General features: G+C 39.3%; 1 protein-coding gene across 1 annotated transcript; it reads left to right on the forward strand.

The window, feature by feature from the left end:
- The first annotated feature begins 10297 nt into the window (after nt 1–10297).
- Nucleotides 10298–13786, forward strand: LOC118238354 (endogenous retrovirus group K member 113 Gag polyprotein-like). The gene is made up of 2 exons (XM_035440342.1): nt 10298–10412; nt 11853–13786. Exon 2 carries the CDS (start codon nt 11903–11905, stop codon nt 13208–13210), a length of 1308 nt encoding a protein of 435 aa, XP_035296233.1. The 5' UTR covers nt 10298–10412; nt 11853–11902; the 3' UTR covers nt 13211–13786.
- The last annotated feature ends 10407 nt before the right edge of the window (nt 13787–24193 follow it).

The raw sequence follows: 24193 nt of genomic DNA on the forward strand, positions 1-24193 counted from the left end.
CATCTGTCCCACTTCTGTGTTTACATCTCAACTGGTTTGAACAATGAGAGAAGACAACAGTGTTATTTATTGACCTCCTTAAATCCCAGCAAATGGACGGCCATATGCTAAACCCTCTATAACCATATTGCCTTGAAAATGCAATGTAAGATCTGGCAAGATAATGCATGTTACATGTAGATGTTAAACAACATTTTAATGTAATGTTATATATATATATATATATATATATATATATATATATTTGTGCATCAATTTTCTGGAATGTAACTGTACACAAAAATGAAAAGAAACTGGAACGAAAATCTACTATCATTCCAATAACATCAAATGACTTGGGTCTGTAAGTGAATGAAATCATTGATGAAAGAGGATCCTGTTTTCTAAGTAAATGACTTTCTTGGTTTAGGTTCGACACCCAGATATAGGATTTACTCAGAAGGAAAAAGTCAACAGAATGATTTCACTGATTCAACATCAACATTGAACATATTTTTCCCATGCCAACTATTATTTTAGTGAAATAATAGTGTGGTGATTTGACTAAGAATGTAAGATTGGCCAGCCAGGCAGTTATGGTTCATGTCTGTTATCTCAGCACTGGGGAGGCAGAGGCGCTGGGATTTGTGAGTTTGAGGCCACTCTGGTCTGTAGAGGGAATTGCAGGATAGACTTCAAAGCTACACAGACAGACTCTTCTGGAAAAACAACACAAAAGAAAAGAATGACTTCTACAGGCTCATATATTTGAATACTTGGTCATTAGGGAGTGGAACTCTTTGATAGGATTAGAAGGATTAGGATGTGTGGCTTTTTGGAAGTAAGTCATTTCAGGTGGGCTTTGAGGTTTCTCTTACCTCCTCCCTCCTCCCATCCCTCCCCCCTCGACGGGAGGTCTCTGGGTAGCCCAGGCTGTCCTGGAACTTGCTTTGTAGACTGGATGGACAGCCTTGAATTTATAGAGATCATCCAGCCTCTGCCTCCCAAGTGATGAGGGTACACACCAGCACCACCCAGCAGTGGCTTTGAAGTTTCTAAAAGCCCAGGCCAGGACTAGTCTCTCTCTCCTTGCCTATGGTCCATGATGTAGCACTCAGCCATTACTCTAGTACCTGTCTACATGTTGCCACACTCCTTGCCATGGTGATAATGGACTACACTTCTGAAACTGTGGGCGAGCCCTCAATTAAATACTTTCTTTCACAAGAGTTGGTTTGGTCATGGTGTCTCTTCACAGCAATAAAACAGTGACTAAGACAATGGAGAAGTCAAATGAAAACAAGACATTATAAATGCTGCTGAAAGACACGCAGCAGAGATGCTTAACAACTTGAGCTTTTCTGAAGGGCAAACTACAATTCTAAGAAACCTATCTATATGAAATGCCTGTGATTCTGTGCCCTGAAGAAATAAAAAGGATGTAGCAGTGTCATTAGATAGATTTTGTTATGATTCAAAATTCATAATAGAATAAAATTGTAGTCTCCCTTTTAACTGAAAGTGCTAATTTATAAGTCAAGTCAGCTGTCTTCCTCACTTAGGACTATATTACATCTCAACAAATGGTAGTGTGATTTCTCTTTCTCTTTTCATTTTTTTCCCAAGACAGGGTTTCTCTGCATAGCCCTGGCTATCCTGAAACTTGGAACTTGTTATATAGATCGGGCTGGCCTGGAAGTCAGAGATAGCTGCCTGCCTCTGCCTCATGAGTGCTGGGATTAAAGGCATGCGCCATCAACCACACAAGTGTGGTTTCTTACCTAAAAGTTTGGAAATAAATGTCTCCAATTAGACCACAGGATTATTTTATAAGCAGTTGTATTCCTTAAGTAAGAATCAAGATTTTTACATTCAAGTTACTATTTTGGTGACTATGATTTGTGCTGGAATTAATGTATGCTTTCTTGTCAGTTGCATAATTACCATTTACAACTCTTTCCCTCAGCACTCTGCATTCTTCTTAAATTTTCATTCTTCTTAAATTGTTATCAATAGTTCTCAATCTACTATATATGCTGTTAATCACCTGTCCTTGGCTTTTGGTGAGTAATGGCATTGGAATATACTGTAGATGACATTGAATGCAGATGAAAAATGTAGAGTATGTAATTGAATAATATAAGTAGAACCTTAACGAAATATCTTTAAATTTTTATTTGATTATTTTTATGTGTATGTGTGCGCATGCCAGCACCTATGTGCCAAAGTATGCACGTGGTAGTCAGAGGACAAGTTTTTGAAGCATCTTGGCATGATACTCAAAATGTCAAGACTCCATACAAATAAATACCTTTACTCATAGAGCTATCCTTCTTGGGACCATCTTGCTAGCCTGTGGAGTTTTTTAAGATTAAAATAATCTGTGGTGTGTGTGTGTGTGTGTGTGTGTGTGTGTGTGTGTGTGTGTGTGTGTGTGTGCCTGTGTGTCTGTAAGCATATGTGTGTGTACATACCTGAGGAGGTCAGAAGAGGGCATCATACCCTATGGAGTTGGTGTTGGAAATCTATCAGAAGCCCTCTGGAAGAGCAACAAGTGCTTTGAATCCCTGAATCTTTTCTCCAATCCATTATGAAATATGTTTAAACACATGTATATAACAGTGCATGATAGACAAAATAACATATTTTGAATAAAAATAAAATTTTGCTTGATTTACCATGTTATCTTATTGTGCACCCAAAACAGTCGTCCAACCAACTAACCAAAGTTTTCCAAATTCCTATGAAGAACAAGTTGAGGAGGCTTGGGGATAGCCTGCTTTAGGGTAAGAAGAATCTCTACATGGTGCTGAGTATATTTTATATAAAATAATTGAAATAATCTGGTAAATGCATTAGAGTACATATTTTATTTTCCCCTCTGTCTAATGTGGTTATGCATGGGCACTGACAGATAACAATTGTATGCATCATTTTCTTGTGTCACCTATGTTCCTCGAAAGCAGTCTGTTATATATGTACTTTCTATCCTTTATTCAATACAAGTTCTTCTATCTTAGTTTTACTCATATTTCCCTTTCCTCATCTTACACTTACTAATCAGCCTGTCAACATTTTTATAACCGTTGCTCCATGGGAAAGCCAATCACAGGAGCTTAGTGACATTCATGTTGCTAAATCCAATGGGTGCTTTTTAGACTTTGCTTTCTTTACTGCTTTTCATAACTCAACGTATGAGTCACACTGTAGTTCCAAACACTGTGGACTGTCATTGTATCATCTGCTCCTTGGTTTTCTTGGAACTCCTAACCAAATCTTATGTTCCTATAGGTTCTTCTACAACTTGATCACATTTCTATCAACATTACATTCTATGAACATTACATTCTATAAGCTAACCATTATTTGAGTTATCTTTGTGTGTAAACTGGCATTGCCTATATATACTCACACTCATTTACTTATGTGGGTATGTATATATATATATATATATATATATATATATATATATATATATGCAGACCAAACTTAAATTTATTTCCCCTTTGATATGAAGTAGAGACAAAGTTGTTACCCCATACACACCTGTCCCATCCCACTTCATTTAAAACTATCTCTTCACTATCTGGCCGCATCTCTGTGCCTCTACTCATGTAATCTATCACATCTGAATCAAGTCACCTTCTAGTCTACTACCGTAACGCAGTGGTCTTCTTGATAGACTCTTGCTCCCTTTTGAGCATCATCTATATGGAGGCCATCTTTAAAGAAAAAGCATTGCCTGTCTCCCAATGTCTTCCTCCTTCCTTCCTTCATTTCTTTCTCTTTCTCTTACTTTCTCCTTCTACCCCTCTCTCTTTTTCTTCCTTTATTATCTTTCTTTTTTAAGAGACAGGAGACAAGGTTTTGCTCTGCAACTCAACCTAGCCTTGAACCTACACTATAGCTATGGCTGGCCAGAAACGCATAGAAATTCTCTTTTTTCAGCTTCTCACCAGCTAGCAATGTAAGACTCTGTCAACACACTTGGCACCTTTAGTGTTTTAAAGAGAAATGTGGCTGTCCTTGAGAAAATGAAATACGTAAAGAGATAATATTGAAAGCAAGAAGACCTGGTAAGAGGATTCAATCAAGATGTGTAAGAAAAGCTCGTGGGACACAGAAAAACAAAAAACAAAACAAAACCTATGTGATACCTTATGAAGACTAATTGGACAGTATTAAGGAAAGTGGATAAAGGAGCCCTGCTTTGTAGGATTTATGGATCTTGTGCACGATGATCACATATATTTAGGACTCTACTGATTTGAAGTCGTGTGGACCAGATTCCACAGCACAGTGGTTCATCTCTTCTTTAATCTTAGCACACAGATGTGTTTTTTGAATACCTCTTTACAATCTCTAATTAAATATCTCATTTTGGCTTCTATCTTCTCTAAAGTAAAAATTAGTTGTTCTCTCAGATGTTCTTGGATTCTCCAATTTTCTGATATTTTGCTCTGTATTTATATAGATTTACTACCAGAATGTACCCTGTTGCTGCTGGGATGTATCTGTAACTAGCACTCCTACCTGAGAGCCTCTAGTGGCTACTGCTGTCAGTACTTTGAAATTCAATTGCAGGATTTGTGAAATGTTGAATAGTATAATATGGTTTGCCTCCCTTTTTCCTCCATGTGAGAAATGTCCATCCCCTGAATGCTTTCCTTCATAGATCCCTAACATGGGAACACTCACTCTTCTTTGCTGAAAATCCCCTTCTGAGCTCATCTTCTACTCAACTCCTGCCGAATCTCACTTCCTATTCTTCTGCCTTCAGGAAGTCTTTGTGACAAATTTCTCTGAGTTAGATAAGCTTTCTCAAAAGCCTGTATAGCAAAGAGTGGAGTGTTCTTTTTATAATGCACTGTCATTTTTTTTAAACTTTCATTTCCATTAATTTGAGCACCTTGCAAGCAAGTCTAATACCCTATAATTAGGAAAAGCGGCGTCGAGATGAACAAGATGGTTTTGAGCTTCAGGTAACTCACATTTAAATTCTACTCTCAAATTTTTACTTGCTTATTCATTTCATTATCTGAAGATAGTGGCATGCATTTTAGAGGCATTCAGGGGAGATTAAAAATAGATGAAACACATAAAATTAAGGGCTTAAGAAATGGCTCAGTGAATAAAGCACCTTCCAGATTGGTGTGAAGGCCAGAGTTTGAGATACCCAGAACTCATGTAAATGCTGGGCAGGTATGGTGGCCACTGTGATCCTAGCACATGGAAGGCAGATGCATGGATCTCTGAAGCAAGGTGGCTAGCTAGAGGAGCCAGAATTAGCAAGCCCCAGGCTCAGTGAGTGGCTCTACCTGAGTAAATAGAGAGTGACTGAGGAGATATCTGATGATAACTTCAGGCCTCCACAGTCACATGAACAGCTGTGTGGTCATCTGTTCATGCATGTATACCCATAAAAGTTGGAATACACACAATAATAACAAAATTAATCAAATGCTCAGTATATAGTTAATATTCGATAAGGGCTTGAGAAATGAATGACTTAATTCTTTAAACAATTCTTTATATAGCCATGTTGTTCTATGTCTTTATATACATTGTGAAGAATTTACAGAAAGTTTTCTTTTTCCTCCTGTTTTTTTTTTTTTCTGGAGATAGGGTTTCCCTGTGTACTCTTGGCTGTCCTGGAACTTGATCTGTAGACTAGGCTAGCCTCTAACTCACAGATATCCACCTCCCAAGTCCTGGACTAAAGGAGTGCACCATCACAGCCTGACTCAGAAAATTATCTTAAAAGAAATACAGGGCTGCATAGTGTAATACATTTTAAGCTATATTTTCTCAAGTCTATCAAATACTGTTAATGTGACACCCTGAATGAGAACACTTGAAGAGGAAAAGATGACCCACTGACACTGTTTCCAAGAATACTACGGTTACTGTCTATTTCATGTTACACAGAGTACCAAACATCAGATCATGATAACTATGATGTTGTTTGAGAATTCCTCTATTTTTGGTTATCAGTGCCATCATTTCTTTGAATTATTTGTTGTCTGCATTGGCAAGGCTTGCTTGCTTCAGCAAACATCTCTCACTTTGCCGTTCACTTTCATTCTTATCAAGTCTATAAAAGCAGTATGGCAATTGGAGAGGCCCCTTGAAGCACACACCTTGGAAAGCAGTATCACGGTCACAGGTGAGCTGTAAAGATTCACTGAGCCATTCTGAATTTGGTGGGAACTGGTTTTTTGAAGTAAGGCAAATCAAACTAGTATTGAACACTGGCAAAGAATAATGCAACGACTTACAGTTATACATTTTAACTGTGGGTACATGCTGCAAATAAAACCCTGTTGACATTAAAACCAGTCTTTAAACTCTCTAAAATCAAAACCACAAGAATGGACATTTCTAAAATTTTTCAGAGAAATCTTCTGAAACAATTAAGCACACATCTTGATTGTTGCCAATATCAATGAGCTAATTACTGTCTTATATAATAGAAATATGTGAATTATATTTATGGTATGACCAGTGTTATGCTTACTTGTTTTCAAAACATAACTGGCACATTTCAGTGGGTCTGTGGATAATTATTGTAGAAATTAATGCATATCTCCTGGTATATTCTCTTCACCCTTTATTCAAATATCTTCCTTTCCTGCATATAAGGTAAAAATCTTTCTACTATTTGATATTCCTTGCTGGTTAGGTGTCATCAGTGGTCTTCTCGACTCTTGTTTGTGTGTTCTATTTCCTTCACTTCTAATTTCATATTTCATTTATGGCATATTTCCCTTCTCAGACTATGATGATTAGCTTGAACTTTGCACTTGACACAGTCTAGAAGAGAACCTCAATGCGGGGTTGACTAGATCTGATTACTCTGTGGGAATGTCTGTAGTGGGCACTATCTTGATTGTTAGTGCTTTAGGGACACTGACTTTGAATGTGGGTAGCTCCATTTCAAAGCAAGTGTGGGTGTGATCTGTGCAAGAATGGCAAAATACAGTGGAGCAAATGCAGAAAATAAGCTGTCAAACAAAATGGGTGCTTCCATTTCTCTCGGTTGTTCATTTTCTGCCATGACTTCCTGTGGTGATACATAGTTTATAATTTAATAAAGCTTGTCTGGACATCAGAATGCAAAGGTAGCCACAGCCATAGAAGCTGAGTAATGGTGGCACATTAATCCCAGGAATCAAGAGATAGAGGCAGAAAGGTCTCTGTGAGGTCAAGGCCACCCTGGGCTACATGAGAGTGAATCACTCTAAAAGCAAAACAGAGCTCAGGCCTTTAATCCCAGCACTAGAGAGAAGTAGGAGCTCAGTGCTCTCTCAGGAGCAGCCTGAGATTTGGTGAGGAGCAGTGCAGTCTGGAGATCCAGTCTGAGGTTCGGTGGATCACCCCTCAGTATGAACATTGGTAGAGATGAGAGCTCTCTGGTGGCTTGACTGCTTTGCTTCTCTGATCTTCAATTTGAACCCCAATATCTGTCTCTAGCCATATAATATTAATGTTACAACTTCCCAACAATTATGAATGATAACCCAGAATTGTATAAGCCAAGTATAGCCTTTCTTTCAGTATGCTGGTTTTGATCAGAGTATTTGTCACAGCATAGAGAGAAACTGAATCCCTTGGGTAGATGTAGAGGGCAAAAAGGCCTTGTGCACACTGAAGGAAGCACTGAAGAAGCCAGGAAAGTTAAACACACAGCTTACCTCTCAATGGAATGAGATGCTTAACTGCTTATCCTGGAAAGCTAGATATGTAGTAGTTTTTAATCTGGTGATCCTTTGCTGTCTGATGAGACAGGCCTGTATCTCCCAGAGTTTATGTTTTTGCTTATTCAAGACCTTTTCCCTAAATCTTGAGTATTGCTTTTAAAGCATAAAGCAAGTGTATTTGTGACTCATGCTTTATTTACAACAGTCTAAGTGAATTCTGTGCAATCTTAGGACCAGGCCAATTCCAACACCCATATGTTTACCTCAGTCAAGCTCCATAAACCATAAATCTATCTCTGAATTAACAGTACCCATTCTTATGAAAGAAACTTAATGTACTTTGCAAGGAATTTCAATGTTAACGTGCCTTAAATTGTTGTGCACTGGGGACTGAGTTAATTGTTATTATAATAATTTTTTATAAAATTGTGCTGTGCTTAAATATAGCTAAAGTAAAATGATCTGGGCCAGACACTACAAGTCCTGGTCCAGCCCTAGTTACAATAAAATTGGGCTGATTCAGGTTTCATTCTTATCTCCTGATTGATTGTATTTCCCCATGCCTGTTGTAAAGCTTGTAGGGGAATCACCACAGGTAGAGACTTTCAGTGAGTGACTGTCTACATTGGGTTGTCCTGTGGGTATGTGTGCCAGGGATTGTCTTAAACTAATTGAGTTGGGAAGATCTTGCTCACTGTTGGTGGAACCATCCCCTAGGTATTGGATTCTGAATGTGTAGGACTAGAGAAATCAAGCTGAGTAAGCAAATCAACTTCTACATTTATTTCTCACTGCTGGTGATATGACCAGCTGTCTCAGAGGTGGATGTGTCAGCCTATAATCTGGAACTGTGAGCTAGAAATAAACCTTTTGTTTCTATTAAGTTCTTTTTGAACAGGGTATTTTTTATCACAGAAACAGAAATGAAATTATGATACAAACCTAGTAGGCATATCATCTTGAATGATAAACCTATATATTTTTCAAGAGTGTGGTTTCTTTTACTTATTATTTTACATATTGATATTGTCATCATCATGGACAGAGGCATTTCTGTCACACCACAAAATCTGACAGATAAATAAAAATACACAAATACATGAAAAAAATAACAGCATCTTACAACTTTAAGTTTTTAGTAAGACAAAATATTTTTCATTACAACTGATGGAAATAACTTCTGTCTTATTGATTGTCAATCTTGACCATATTTCTTTCTGCTCTAAGTCTGTAGACTTAAGTCTATTGATGGGGGAAATACTTCTGCGTATGTTTATGAATAAAGTACTTGCTTGGCCAATGAGACAGCAGGTTAGGCTGGACTAGGAGTCAAAGAGGATTCTGGGAAATGTAGTAGAGAAATGGTGTTCCAGACAGGAAGTGACATAGCAAGGAGACTCATATTTAAGAAGAGGAAAAAGGAAATGTAGCTCTCTTTCCCCTCGGCTCCTGCTCCAGCGGCACGATGTGATCCACCAGCTAGGAGGGACGCCAATAAGGCGTCTGATAAGATAAGTCTTATAAAATATATAGATGTATGATAATTGATACTGAGCTAACAGATGAGAATCCTAGTCATTGGCCAAGCAGCATTGTAACTAATACAAGTCTCTCTGTGTATTCATTTGGGCCTAACTTGGGCAGGTGGCTGGCGTAAAGCTTACACATGGCAGTGGGGCTCAGCGGCTTTTGGCAGAAAGATTTATTGTAACATTTATCGTAACAGTCTATTTCTTGTGTTCTGCTGAAGGAACCGGCTTCCCTTTTGGCAGCCATAACAGCCGAACACGTGCTTGCCATAAACCTGCCTTGGTCACTTAGAGGTCAGATGCCTGTCTTGTGACAAGGAACCAATCAGAAGTTAGCTGGTGGCGCTATGCTTTACGACCCTGGGTGTGCTTTACGGACAAGCGCACGACAATGACGTAGAGAGCATAGCAACCACCCTGGGAGGGCCTATGAGCCATAACAACCAGTTGACTAATCAACACAGGGCAAGCCCTCCAAGCCTGGAGGCACACCAATCGTGAGCCTGTGCGTACCCCTAGATGTAGGGAGTAACCCTAGCCCCGCCCAATAGTCCTGAGGCAGGTACCAGGTGGACCTGGGGACTCGCCCATAAGGGCGGGGTGAAGGAAAGCCGGGATGACGTAAAGGGGGCTTCTTAAGAGCGGCACGGGAACCGCGCGCTCTCTTTGTTCTGGCTGCGCTGGCTGGGTTCTTAACCTAGCTCTGGCCTGTGTTTCACCCGGCTGTGCTTGGAATAAAGAGACTTTAATCCAATATCTGGCGCCCAACGATAAACGAACCTGAAGAGCCAACGAGCACCCGGAAAATCCAGTGAGTTTCCCCCGTGCGTGAGGGGCTTACCACCCCCCACCACCCCCCACCACCTTTCCCGGGCTCCTGACTCCTGCCGCGGGGTCCTTGGATTCGCCCCCTTCCAGCGGGTGCCGCAGGCCGCGGCTCAGACGCGAACAGCGGCGCCCGCGCCCGCAGGAGACCCGGCCTGGCTTTGTCTGGCCATCCGGCTACCTGTGTGCGCTTAGGGCCTGAACGCATTGCTCCTGCGCACAAAGAGGAGGGTTTTCAGCTTTCATTTACAGGGAAGGCACCCCTGTTCCCACTTGCCTGTCTACACCTGCTGCCTCCGTCTGCGACCAGACCCTGGCAGGGTAAGTCTTTCAACTCTAGCCGTGGGCACAGCCACCCGCCTGAAGCAAATACCCACAGGTAAGTTCTAAAAAGTTTCTTAGCGGCAAAAGCAGAATTCTGTGAGTCAGATCCTACTCTAGATAGACGCGCTGCGCCACCTGCTGGCCGGCACATGGTTACTACAACGGGAAATAAATTTACCAATAGATATGGTTACATTTCCCCTAAAGCTAAATAAGTATAATATCTCTTATGCTTACATGCATTCACTGCTGGAGGAGCAGGCTGACTTACAAAATATGGGCTTACATGTTTTGTTAGCTGTGACTTTCTTGATTCACGTGTCGTTGTTCCTCAAGAATAGAAGGAAGGTTGATATCTCTACCCACTTGCAGGACATACAAGCCTTACGTAGCCAAGCTCTAAATGAATCAAAACTTACCTATTCATCGATTATTGAGCTGTTAGAACAAAAACTGGACGATGGGCTCCGTTCAATGTTCTATAAGATACAGACAGATCTATCTACTACTCAAGCTGAAATGCAGCATATTTATAACAACATAAAAATGGACAGATGCTCCATCGAGTCTTTAAAGGCCGATCGGGCAAAGGACCGTGATGAGATTCAGGATGTTATTCAGCACATTTATAACAACATAAAGATAGACAGATGCTCCTTCGAGTCTTTAAAGGCCGATCGGGCAAAGGACCGTGATGAGATTCAGGATGTTATTCAGCACATTTATAACAACATAAAAATAGACAGATGCTCCATCTTAGAGTCTTTACAAGCCGATCGGGCAAAGGATCGTGATGAGACTCAGGAACTTATTCAGACCTTACAAGCTAAACAGACTAAAGACCATGAGGAACTGACATCTAGTTTGGGAATGCTGCAGGCTAAACAGACTAAAGACCATGAGGAACTGACATCTAGTTTGGGAATGCTGCAGGCTAAACAGACTAAAGACCATGAGGAACTGACATCTAGTTTGGGAATGCTGCACGCTAAACAGACTAAAGACCATGAGGAACTGACATCTAGTTTGGAAATAATACAAGCTAAACAGACTAAAGATCATGAGGAACTGACATCTAGCTTGGGAATAATTCAAACAAAACAAACTACAGACCATGATGCCTTAATGGCTAAGCAGGCAGCAGACTGTGAATCGCTAGAGATGGCATGCAGCCGCTTAGAAACTCAGCTAGGCTCTCTCTCCTATTCCTTTGTCACTAAGGTACAAGAGACCCAGAATAGGCTTCAACAATCAGATAATGCCACTAAGTCAATAGCTGGGAAATGTGAGAGGGACTATAATGAAATTAGAACTGAGCTTCAAAGATTACAGGAGGAGTTACAAACCAGGGTGGTCAAACTGGAAATGTCTACCGAGTTAATGGCAGAGATTAATCGCAATCTTGATTCTAAATTTCAATCTTTGGATGGCTATTTCCAGGCCACCCAAATGTTAGCTAGGGATGAACGTATTACTCGTCTAGAAAATCTTACAGGAGAATTGTCGAAGCAAATCGAGGATTCCGCATCACGCCTTGAATCCTTAATGGTGGATGAGATTAAAGCCTCGCGTGACGAAATTCTGACCCGGCTGACATACCTTGAACAAGAAGACACTGACTCACTTCGATCCGAGATGCACAATTCGAGAAGGTATTTCAATCACCCTAAAGCGGTTACACACACACCTTTAGTATACCCGGCCATGGTGGTGGACAAGCAATCATCTAAAAAACACTCCCAGGGGCAGACAGCATATACGTGGCAACCAACCCAATTAAAGGATCTTAGGCATATTAAGGAATCGGTTGTCTCGTATGGTCTTCATAGCCCATACGTAAAACAGCTGTTGCATTCTTGGGCCACTTTTAACAGGGTGACGCCCGCAGATTGGGTGGGCTTGGCATCGGCTGTCCTCGATAATTCCTGCTTAATTGAATGGAGAGCATTATTCAGGGAAGAAGCTGGAATCTTAGAACGACAAGCCGCCAGGGACGGAGTTGATGCACCTCTCCAAAAAATCCTAGGAGAAGGCATTTATTCTGACCCACAGATTCAGGCTGAATATGACGACCATACACTGTCCCTATGCAGAACAGCAGCATTAAATGCATGGGACAAGGTTCGTGAATCAGGAGAACAGCTAGAAGCTTTTACAAAAATAGAACAGGGACAAACAGAACCATTTAAAGACTTCTTAGACAGATTGACCAGAGCAGTAGACAAACAGGTAACAGATCTAACAATAAGACATCCAATTGTGTATAGTTTAGCTTATCACAATGCAAACCCAATGTGCAAAAGAATACTTTTGCCTCTAAAGATCAGATCAGCTCCACTAGAAGAATGGGTTTTGCATACTGCCCATATTGACTGTAACATACAAGATACTGGAATCTGGGCAGAAGAAGCTGTCCCAAGAGGCTTCAATAAACAACAGGAGATTAGAAGAGATAGCAACAGAAGGACTTGGGAAGGAAGAGCACCTTACAGGGGCTCACACAGGTACCGTGAGGCCAGTGCTCATCGCCACCTTGACCCAGAGCCTCGCATAGGAAGAGCACGCTCTGGAAGTCCATGGAGGCGTCAGGAGAATAGATGTTTCAGCTGTGGTAAGATAGGACATACAAAGAAAAATTGTAGACAGAGAAATTCACGCGACAGGTCGTTGCCCTCTGGATTATGTAGGAGATGTGGTAAGGGCAAACACTGGACTAATGAATGCAGATCAACTAGGGATTTTCAGGGAAAATTATTGGCGCCGGGAAACTCGGAAAGGGGCCTCGAGCAGGCCCCGAGAACAGTTCGATCATTCCCAGTAACAGTGGAAGACAATCTGTCACAAGACAAATAGATAATTCCTTGCCTATGGTGGAAAATGATATTGCTCTAGAGGGTAGTTTAAATAGTGATGAAGAATCACATGTGACTAATGAAAATGACAAACGCGTATTTTGGCAAGCTTCTATTAATGATAAAAGGCCTCAGTTACAAATTAAAATTCAAAATAAAGTTATGTCTGGTCTGGTGGACACTGGAGCTGATGTGACTATTATCACTCAGAAATGTTGGCCTAAGAATTGGCCACTTAAAGAGGCCAATATACAATTTTTAGGAATTGGAACTCTATCTAGGGTCCGGCGGAATGTTAACTCGATGGTTTGTATTGGACCGGAAGGACAAAAAGGAATATTAAAACCTTACGTAGCAGATATTGCTATAAATTTATGGGGTCGTGATTTATTACAACAGTGAAATACTCAAATTAACATCCCTCCAGTGTCGGGTACGAATTCTAGACAACCGCGGGATAGTAGAAAAGATCGGGTAAGATGCCATGGAAAATGGTTACCAACTATCCGGGCTGTACAGACATTAAATACAAATGACAGGCCTTTAGAGGAACCAAAGGCCCTGCCATTAAAATGGCTTACAGACGAACCGGTCTGGATAGGGCAATGGCCTTTGACCTCTAAAAAGCTAGAGGCTCTAGAAAAGTTAGTACAGGAACAGCTAGAGGCTGGTCACATAGAACAATCTACCAGCCCTTGGAATTCTCCTGTATTTGTCATCAAGAAGAAGTCAGGTAACTGGAGAATGCTGACAGACCTGAGAGCCATAAATAAGGTAATTCAGCCTATGGGCGCTCTACAGCCTGGAATGCCATTGCCTTCCTTAATACCTAAAGGATGGCCGATCATAGTAATTGACCTTAAAGACTGCTTTTTCACTATACCATTACAAGAAAGTGATAGAGAAAAGTTTGCATTTACGGTGCCAACTCTTAATAACTCACAACCAGTTCGGAGATACCAATGGAAAGTTTTACCTCAGGGGATGCTAAACAGCCCTACCTTGTGTCAACAATTTGTACAACAACCTTTGGAAATAATTCGTAAACAATTTCCACAATCTCTTGTTTATCATTATATGGATGATATTCTTTTAGCAGATTCTAATGAGGAAACTTTAGAACGTATGTTTACTATGGTGAAGGAGGTTCTGCCTAGATGGGGTTTACAAATTGCCCCAGAAAAGATACAAAGAGGAGATTCTATTAACTATTTAGGATATAAGATAGACTTACAAAGAATCAGACCTCAAAAGGTACAAATTAGAAGGGACCGTTATCAAACTCTTAACAGTCTTCAGAAGCTACTAGGAGAAATATCTCAATTACAGACGATCATTGGTGTGGAGGGACATGACTTAAAGCATTTAAAAATGGCACTAAAAGGTGATAAGGACTTAAACAGTCCACGAATATTATCGGCTGAAGCAGAAAAAGAGCTACAATGGGTAGAAAACAGAATATTGGATGCGCATGTAGATCGGATAAACCTTGATCTAGATTGCATTCTGGTCATCTTGCCATCCAGAGAATACCCTTCTGGGATTCTGATGCAGAGGGAAGACACTATATTGGAATGGATATTCTTGCCACATAAGCAGAACAAAAAGTTAAAGACGTATATAGAAAAGATTTCTGATTTGATTTTAAAGGGCAAATTAAGACTTCGTCAGTTGACTGGGAAAGACCCAGCAGAGATTATAGTACCCTTAACTAATGATGAGATTTCCTCCCTATGGAAGGATAATGAATATTGGCAAATAGCTCTCACTGACTTTTTGGGAACAATTAGTAACAACTATCCCAAAACCGACAGAATTAAATTCATAAAAAAGACGGTTTGGATTCTTCCACGCATTGTAAGACAAACTCCCATTTCTGGAGTTCTTACCTTCTACACTGATGCTAACAAAACAGGTAAGGCTGGTTATAAAGCAGGTGAGGTAAGTAAAGTAGTTCAAAGTCCATATACATCTGTACAGAAAGCAGAATTATATGCAATTCTTATGGTGCTCATGGATTTTACAGAACCTCTTAATATAGTTACTGATTCCCAATATGCAGAAAGAGTCGTCTTGCACATAGAGACTGCAGAATTTGTCCCTGATAACACTGAACTAACCTCGTTGTTCTTACAGTTACAGGAAACAATCAGAAACAGAAGTAACCCACTGTACATTACGCATATCAGATCCCATACAGGTCTGCCAGGCCCACTGGCACAAGGCAATGATGAGATCGATCGTTTATTGATTGGCACTGTGCTAGAAGCCTCGGAATTTCATAAAAAGCATCATGTAAATAGCAGGGGTTTAAAGAAGGACTTCTCCATCACTTGGCAACAAGCCAAGGAGATAGTGAGAAACTGTCCTACTTGTTCCTTTTATAACCAAACTCCACTGCCAGCGGGATGTAATCCTAAAGGCCTTCGGAGGAATGAGATCTGGCAAATGGATGTTTTTCACTTTACAGAATTTGGAAATTTGAAATATGTGCATCATACCATTGACACATTCTCAGGTTTCCAATGGGCTACTGCTCTCAACTCTGAAAAGGCTGATTCCGTTATTACACACCTACTGGAGGTGATGGCAGTTATGGGCATACCGGCGCAGATAAAAACTGACAATGCTCCAGCATATGTCTCCACAAAAATGGAACAGTTTTTCAAATATTATAACATTAAGCATGTCACAGGTATACCACACAACCCTACAGGACAAGCAGTCGTCGAAAGGTCTAACAGGACACTTAAGGAGATGCTCCATAGGCAAGCTGGTAAGTCAAAACCCCCCAAACATAGGTTACATAATGCCTTATTAACGCTAAACTTTCTTAATGCCAATGACAATGGGCAGACAGCTGCGGAAAGACACTGGACTACGGAAAAAACAGCTGAACTGAACCAACCAGTGTATTACAAAGATGTGCTGACCTCGGTATGGAAACCTGGACATGTATTACGTTGGGGTAGGGGTTTTGCATTTGTCTCCACAGGAGAAGAAAATCTTTGGATACCATCAAAATTGATCAAGATTCGAGTTGAAGGAGACAACCCCCTCGACAAGGATGACTGACAGGTATTTTCTGAGGAACTGCCCTCTATAAGTCAAAGGACATTACATGTATGGATACTCAAGGAAAGAACGTAGCTATAACCATCGAACAAAAGGAACGTGATATACGGTAAAAATTTACAGCTGTCTCTCGAATAACTCTATGTCTATTTATTTCCTGGTCCCTATTCAACTAAATCGAGACTGGATTTAGAGTTGGGTTTGGCTTTCCTACTCTAAAATCCAAGTATGTTATTTAACAACATTTAAAAGTTTCTGTGTTATATCAAGAAGCCAATTGCTATAATACAGAATATATAAAGAATAAGAGGACTATCTTTGTTTTTCTTGGCTTTTCTTTTACACCCTCTCAGAATCGTTGTTAGTCAAGGTTCATCAAGGTACCTTTTCCAGTACACATACATAAACAAGCGAACATTTCTCTGATGACACTTATGTTTGAGTCCCATACAGCCATCAAGACCCATCCTGACAGCAATCCCTACATGCTCCGGAAAAGGAATTGGACTACACCTTCCTGACTACACTGGATTCAACTCACTCCGTTTCGACTGACACTCCAACCAGAACCTCGAGTGACGACTTCAATCAAGTTGAGGATTTCAACGTAGATCTTCAATCAAACAAATCATCTAACATGGACTAGATATAACTCACTAGAGACTTTCCCTGTACTGGCATTTTTTTTCCACAGGGCCCCCACATGACCATCTTCGTCCCGTTTCAGCAGGAAGTAACCTAGAAGATGCTACGCCCCCGTTCCCCATTATTGTGTATTAGGGTAGTGTAAGCCTAGTTAAGAATGACTTTCTTATTGTTTAGAGTTGGGATTGGAAGAAGGTGTTCAAGTTAGACACTTTTTCCACATGACGTTAAGACTTAGCTAGAATAGACATAGGATGTATCATAGCAGATTATTGTATATTCTTGTATTCCACCCTTATGATTGTTAGTTTTGGATATTTTACACTATTAAGTTTTAATCCTCTCTTAGACTAAAAGGGGAATTGTAGGGAGTAACCCTAGCCCCGCCCAATAGTCCTGAGGCAGGTACCAGGTGGACCTGGGGACTCGCCCATAAGGGCGGGGTGAAGGAAAGCCGGGATGACGTAAAGGGGGCTTCTTAAGAGCGGCACGGGAACCGTGCGCTCTCTTTGTTCTGGCTGCGCTGGCTGGGTTCTTAACCTAGCTCTGGCCTGTGTTTCACCCGGCTGTGCTTGGAATAAAGAGACTTTAATCCAATACCTAGACACTCCCCTTACGCTGCCCTATAAGATCTTTTGGGAGCCCGTAGGAGCCGTCTTTTTCTAGCCGTCTGCCATGGCGGGTGGGTGAAAGACCCGAGCTAACATGGGGTTAGTTCGTTAAATTACAATAAAGCCTCGTGCAGTTTGCAGCAAGCTCTCGAATCCGCCTGGTGATTGGGGTGACCGCGAACCTGGCCTGAGACCCCGGATACTTGAGTTTTCGGGGGTCTAACACTGCCACTTGATTCAATAGTATTGCTTACAAGACTCAGGCTTGTATAGCTTAGGGATATGGAATCCAGATACCTTATGAATTTTATCTCTGTCATTTTCTGGCTGCTTGACATTAACAAAGTAACAGTTTCTCTGACCCACAATTTCTTAATCTGTAAAAAAAATACTTATATCACAAAGTTTCTGTGGGCATCAAATATGATTACATCTAGCCGGTAGTATCCCTTCAGTAAATGTCAACTAAAATTGTTATTATTTGTGTTTAACTCATGAGTTGTGCTGGAGTTGAAGATAAATCTATGTGGAGTTTAGTTTTGTAATTTATCTCTGCTAATGGCTGAAAATGAAGGAATGAGACCAATATTTAACTGAAACTTGTATTCTTCTAGAAATTGAATTAAAATTAAAGAGCATTTCAGTACTCTCTGGATCTCCCCTTCTCTCAACATTTAACTACAAGACATTGCATGCTGGATAGATTGTTGAAGATGACCCTTCTATTTCTGGTTCTTTCATTTGTTAAAATTTGTCCTTATTACATATTAAATGCATTTGTTATTCTGTGTAACTTTCTAGTTCAAAACATTACTCCACCCTCCATGTGCATTACTCAGTCATTATTGAACTAGACTTCCAAATTCAAAACAAACTCATGGTTAATTGTATACTTCAAAAGTAATAGAAAAATATCACTTTTTGAAAGAATACTGCAGTTTAGTGAATGTCTGATTATATCTACTATGTTTTAAAATGAAAATTGTTTGTACATATCCTCATATATCTTCATAACAAATCTTAATACAGTCTTAGGATTTAAAAAAAATACATTGTTAATGGCTCGAGTTCTTCCCAAAGCTATTTATTTACACTTTCCCTTATTTGTTTTCTATTTTCTTTACCTTTCTTTTATCATTATTGTTATTTGGTTTTGTTTTTGTTTTGTACAAGGGTCTCACTCTGTAGAATTGGCTATCCTGGAGCTTGCATCAATCTTCATGCCTCTATCTCTCAAGTGCTGGGATTACAGATGTGTGCTATTCAGCAGAGTTCAAAAGCATTTAATAAGGCAACTCATAGAAGCAATGAATACCTCTTTCAGGATAAGAAGGTAGTTAATATATTTTATCTAGATACTTCTCTGGCTTTTCAATGAGTCAGTGAAGACCTCTGAGAATTACATAGTTTATTAAAACTACATAAATGTTTTAATAACTAGCCCTCTGCCTGCCACCTGAGGTGAGTTTGGGCTCTGCTCTATCCCCAACTTCCTCCATCACACACTCCTTGCTTCTTCCTGAGCCTAACCCTTGATTGGACCCACCCAGACCAGAAGGCCCACCCTGGGTCCCAACACACCTGACTTCTCAATGGAAACTTTGAAAGCCAGAAAATCCTGGATAGATGCTCTACAAAAAAATAAGAGAACATGGATGCCAGCCCAGACTACTGTACGCAGCAAAGCTTTCAATCACTATAGATGGAGAAAACAAGATATTCCACGACAAAACCAGATATAAGCAATATATATATCCAGAAATCCAGCACCACAGAAATAACTGGAAGGAAAACTTCAACGTAACAATGATAACTACACTCAAAAAACATAGGCAATAGATAATCCCACTTTACCAAACACCAAAAGAAAAAAAGGGGGGAATCCACACATAATTTAAATGCCAACAATAAATAAAAAACAAACAAGAACCAACAATCAATGGACATTAATATCGCTCAATGTCAATGGTCTTAACCTGCCCATAAAAAGGTACAGGCAAACAGAATGGATATGAAGACAGAATCCATCCTTCTGCTGCATACAGAAACACATCTCAATGTCAAAGACAGACATTCCCTGAGAGTAAAGTGTTGGGAAAAGACTTTCCAAACAAAAGGACCCAAGAAACAAGCTGGTATAGCAACCCTAATATCTAACAAATTAGACTTCAAACTAAAACCAATCAAAAGAGATGAAGAAGGGCATTTCATACTTATCATAACAAAAGTTTCAATGAAGTCTGAATCCTGAACATCTATTCCCCAAATACAAAGGTACCCACATTCTTAAAAGAAACATTACTAAAGTTCAAATCACACATAAAACTACACACACTTATAGTAAGAGACTCCAACAACCCTCTTTCACCACTAGACAGGACCACCACACAGAAACTTAACAAAGAAACAAAGGATCTAACAGAAGTTATGACACAATTGGGATTAACAGACCTCTATAGAACATTCCATCCAAACAGAAAAGAATATATCTTCTTATCAGCACCACATAGAACCCTCTCTAAAACTGATCACATACTTGGCAACATAGCAAACTTCCACAGATACAAAAATATTGAAATAACCTCCTGTATCTTATCAGACCACCACGCTTTAAGATTAGAATTCAATAGCAATACAAATTGCAGAAAACGTACATATTCCTGGAAATTGAATAACTCCCAATTGTACTGTTCCTGTGTCAAGGAAGAAATAAAAAGTGAAATTAAAGACTTCCTAGAATTTTATGACAATGTAGACACAACATACCCAAACTTATGGGACACTCTGAAAGCAGTGCTAAGAGGAAAGTTCATAGCACTAAGTGCCCACATGAAGAAACTGGAGAATAGCCACACTAGAGAATTGACAGAACAATTGAAAGCTTTAAACAAAAAGAAGCTAACTCACCATGGAGGAGTAGACACCAGGAAATAATCAAACTGAGGGTTGAAATTAATAAATGAGAAATTAGGAAAACATTATAAAGAATCAATGAAACAAAGAGTTGGTTCTTTGAGAAGATCAACAAGATAGACAAACCTCAAATCACACATAAAACCTCACACACTTATAGTAGGAGACTTCAACACCCCACTCTCACCACTAGATAAGACCGCCAGACAGAAACTTAAGACAGAAACAAAAGAACTAACAGAAGTTGTGACCCAATTGGGAATAACAGACATCTACACAACATTCCATCCAAACACAAAAGAATATACCTTCTTCTCTGTGCCATATGGAGCCTGCTCTAAAATTGACCACATACTTAGCAAAGTAGCAAACCTACAAACATACAAAAAAAAATTGGACTAACCCCCTGTCTCTTATCAGACCACCATGCTTTAAAGTTATAATTCAATAACAACACAAATTGCAGGAAACCTACAAACTCATGGACATTGAATAATGCGCAATTCAACCATTCCTTGGTCAAGAAAGAAAGAAAACAAGGAATAAAAGACCTCCTAGAATGTAATGAGAATGAAGACACAACATACCCAAACTCATGGGACACGTTGAAAGCAGTTCTAAGAGGAGAGTTCAAAGCACTAAGTGCTCACATGAAGAAACTAGAGAATAGTCATACTAGAGAATTAGCAGCACAACTGAAAGCTGTAGAACAAAAGGAAGCCAACTCACCCCAGAGGAGTAGATGCCAGAAAATAATCAAAGTGAGGGTTGAAATCAATAACGTAGACACTAGGAAAATACTACAAAGACTCAATGAAACAAAGAGTTGGTTCTTCAAGAAAGTCAACAAGATAGACAAACCTTTATCCAAACTAAACAAAAGGCAGAGAGAGAGAGAGAGAGAGAGAGAGAGAGAGAGAGAGAGAGAGCATGCTAATTAACAAAATCAGAAATGAAAAGGGGGACATAATAACAGACACTGAGAAAATCTAGAGAATCATCACGTCATACTTTGAAAATCTGTACTCGAAAAAATTTGAAAATTTAAAGGAAATGGACAATTTTCTTGATAGATATCAATTATCAAAATTAAATCAGGAACAGATAAACAACATAAACAGACCTATAACCCTAGTGAAATAGAAGCAGTCATCAAAAGTCTAGGAAATAAAAAAAAGCCCAGGGGCAGATGGCTTGAGTGCAGAATTCTACCAGAAATTCAAAGAAGAGCTAATGCCAGTACTCCTCAAATTGTTCCACACAATAGCAGCAGAAGGGACATTGCCAAGCTCTTTCTATGAAGTTACAATTAACTTGGTACCCAAGCCACACAAAGACACAACTAAAAAAGAGAATTACAGACCAATATCCCTTATGAATATCGATGCAAAAATATTCAACAAAATACTGGCAAATTGAAATCAAGAACACATCAGAGAACACATCCACCATGATCAAGTTGGCTTCATCACAGGAATTCAGGGATGGTTCAACAAACAAAAATCCATCAATGTAATCCATCATATAAACAAACTGAAAAAGAAAAACCACATGATCATCCCACTAGATGCTGAAAAAACCTGTGACAAAATCCAACATTACTTCAAGAAAAAGGTGTTGAAGAGATCAGGAATAACAGGAACATACCTAAACATGATAAAAGCAATATACACCAAACCAACAGCCAACATCAAACTAAATGGAGAGAAACTTAAGGCGATTCCTCTAAAATCAGGAACAAGACAAGGCTGTCCATCACTCTATATCTCTTCCCTATTGTACTTCAAGTCCTAGCTAGAGCAATAAGACAAGAAAAGGAGATCAAGGGGATACAAATTAGAAAGGAAGAAGTCAAACTTTCAATATTTGCATATGATATGATAGTTTACATAAGTGACCCAAAAAACTTTACCAGGGAACTCCTACAGCTGATAGACACCTTCAGCAAAGTGGCAGGATACAAGATTAACTAAAAAAAATCAGTATCCCTACTATATACCAGTGATTAATGTACTGAAAAAGAATTCAGAGAAACATCACCCTTTACAATAGCAACTAGCAATATAAAATATTTTGGGGTAACGCTAACCGAAAAATGTGAAAGACCTGTATAGTAAGAACTTTGAGTCTTTAAAGAAGATACCAGAAAATGGAAAGATCTCTCATGCTCTTGGATAGGTAGGATCAACATAGTAAAAATGGCAATCTTGCCAAAAGCAATCTACAGATTCAATGCAATTCCCATCAATATCCCAACACAATTCTTCACAGACCTCAAAAGAACAGTACTCATCTTCATATGAAAAAAACAAAAAACCCAGGATAGCCCAAAAAACCCAGTAAAATAAAGGAACTTCTGGAGTCATCACCATCCCAGACTTCAAGGTCTATTATAGAGCCATAATCCTTAAAACAGCTTGGTATTGGCACAAAAATAGACAGATAGACCAATGAAATCGAATTGGAAATTCTGAAATTAACCCACACACCTATGAACACCTGATTTTTGATAAAGAAGCTAAAGTTATACAATGGAAAAAAGAAAGCATCTTCAACAGATGGTGTTGGCATACCTGGATTCATACTTGTAGAAGATTGCAGATAGATCCATATCTATCACCATGCACAAAACTTAAGTCCAAATGGATCAAAGACCTCTACATAAATGTAGCCACACTGAACCTCCTAGAAGAGAAGGTATGTGTTTCCCTTGAATGAATTGGTACAGGAGACCTCTTTCTGAACATAACACCAGTAGCACAGACATTGAGATCTCCAATTAACAAATGGGACCTCCTGAAACTGAGAAGCTTCTGTAAGGCAAAGGACACAGTCTACAAGACAAAATGGCAGTTCACAGAATGGGAAAATATATTCACCAACCCCACATCTGACAGAGGGCTGATCACCAGAATATACAATGAACTAAAAAGTGGAGTGCAAAACTAAATAGAGAATTCTCAACAGAGGAATATAAAATGTCTGAAAGATACTTGAGAAAGTGTTTGACATCCTTAGCCATCAGGGAATTGCAACTCAAAACCACTCTGAGATACCATCTTACGCCTGTCAGAATATCTAAAATAAATAACACCAATGATACTCTATGCTGGCACTTATCTTTGAGAGCTATGCAGATATTTCACTAGGATATTGCATCCATTATAAAAGTACTTTCCTCCTTTCTCTTGATAACAATCAGATACATTTTACCTACAGAATCTTGGATATTTAAAGACAATAATAAATACGCATATTCCTAAAATTTTTGACCACTGAACTGTAAATAAATGTCAAAGTAAGCTACAATTGAAAGAGTATTTATCAAGCCAAATAACACAAAGGTATTTAAAGTTTACAATAGTATAAAGCAGATTTCTAAGAACAGATCACTATTGTCATGAAATTATTCTGCTGGTCTTCTATTTATTTTTATGTAACAAATTTAAAGGTAAAGAGCTATAGAAAGTACTTCTGAAAGTGCTTAAAAGTACAAGGGGTTGCATTTTGATAGTTGATGGAACCAAGATAAAATAAATAAACAAATGAATGATTTTTAAAGACAGAATCTGCATATTAGTTTCTATTGTACAGCCAAGAAAATTACTTGACTAGTTCAAAGGAAGAAAGGCAAATAACACTGACTTTATCAGGATGTACATGAAAACGACAGAATTATTCCTATTTACTTAGCATTATATCAATATTTAGCATAATTTAGTTTGACACAAATACAGATC

This window comes from Cricetulus griseus, chromosome 2 (genome assembly GCF_003668045.3).
Source record: "Cricetulus griseus strain 17A/GY chromosome 2, alternate assembly CriGri-PICRH-1.0, whole genome shotgun sequence".
Classification (NCBI taxonomy): Eukaryota; Metazoa; Chordata; class Mammalia; order Rodentia; family Cricetidae; genus Cricetulus; species Cricetulus griseus.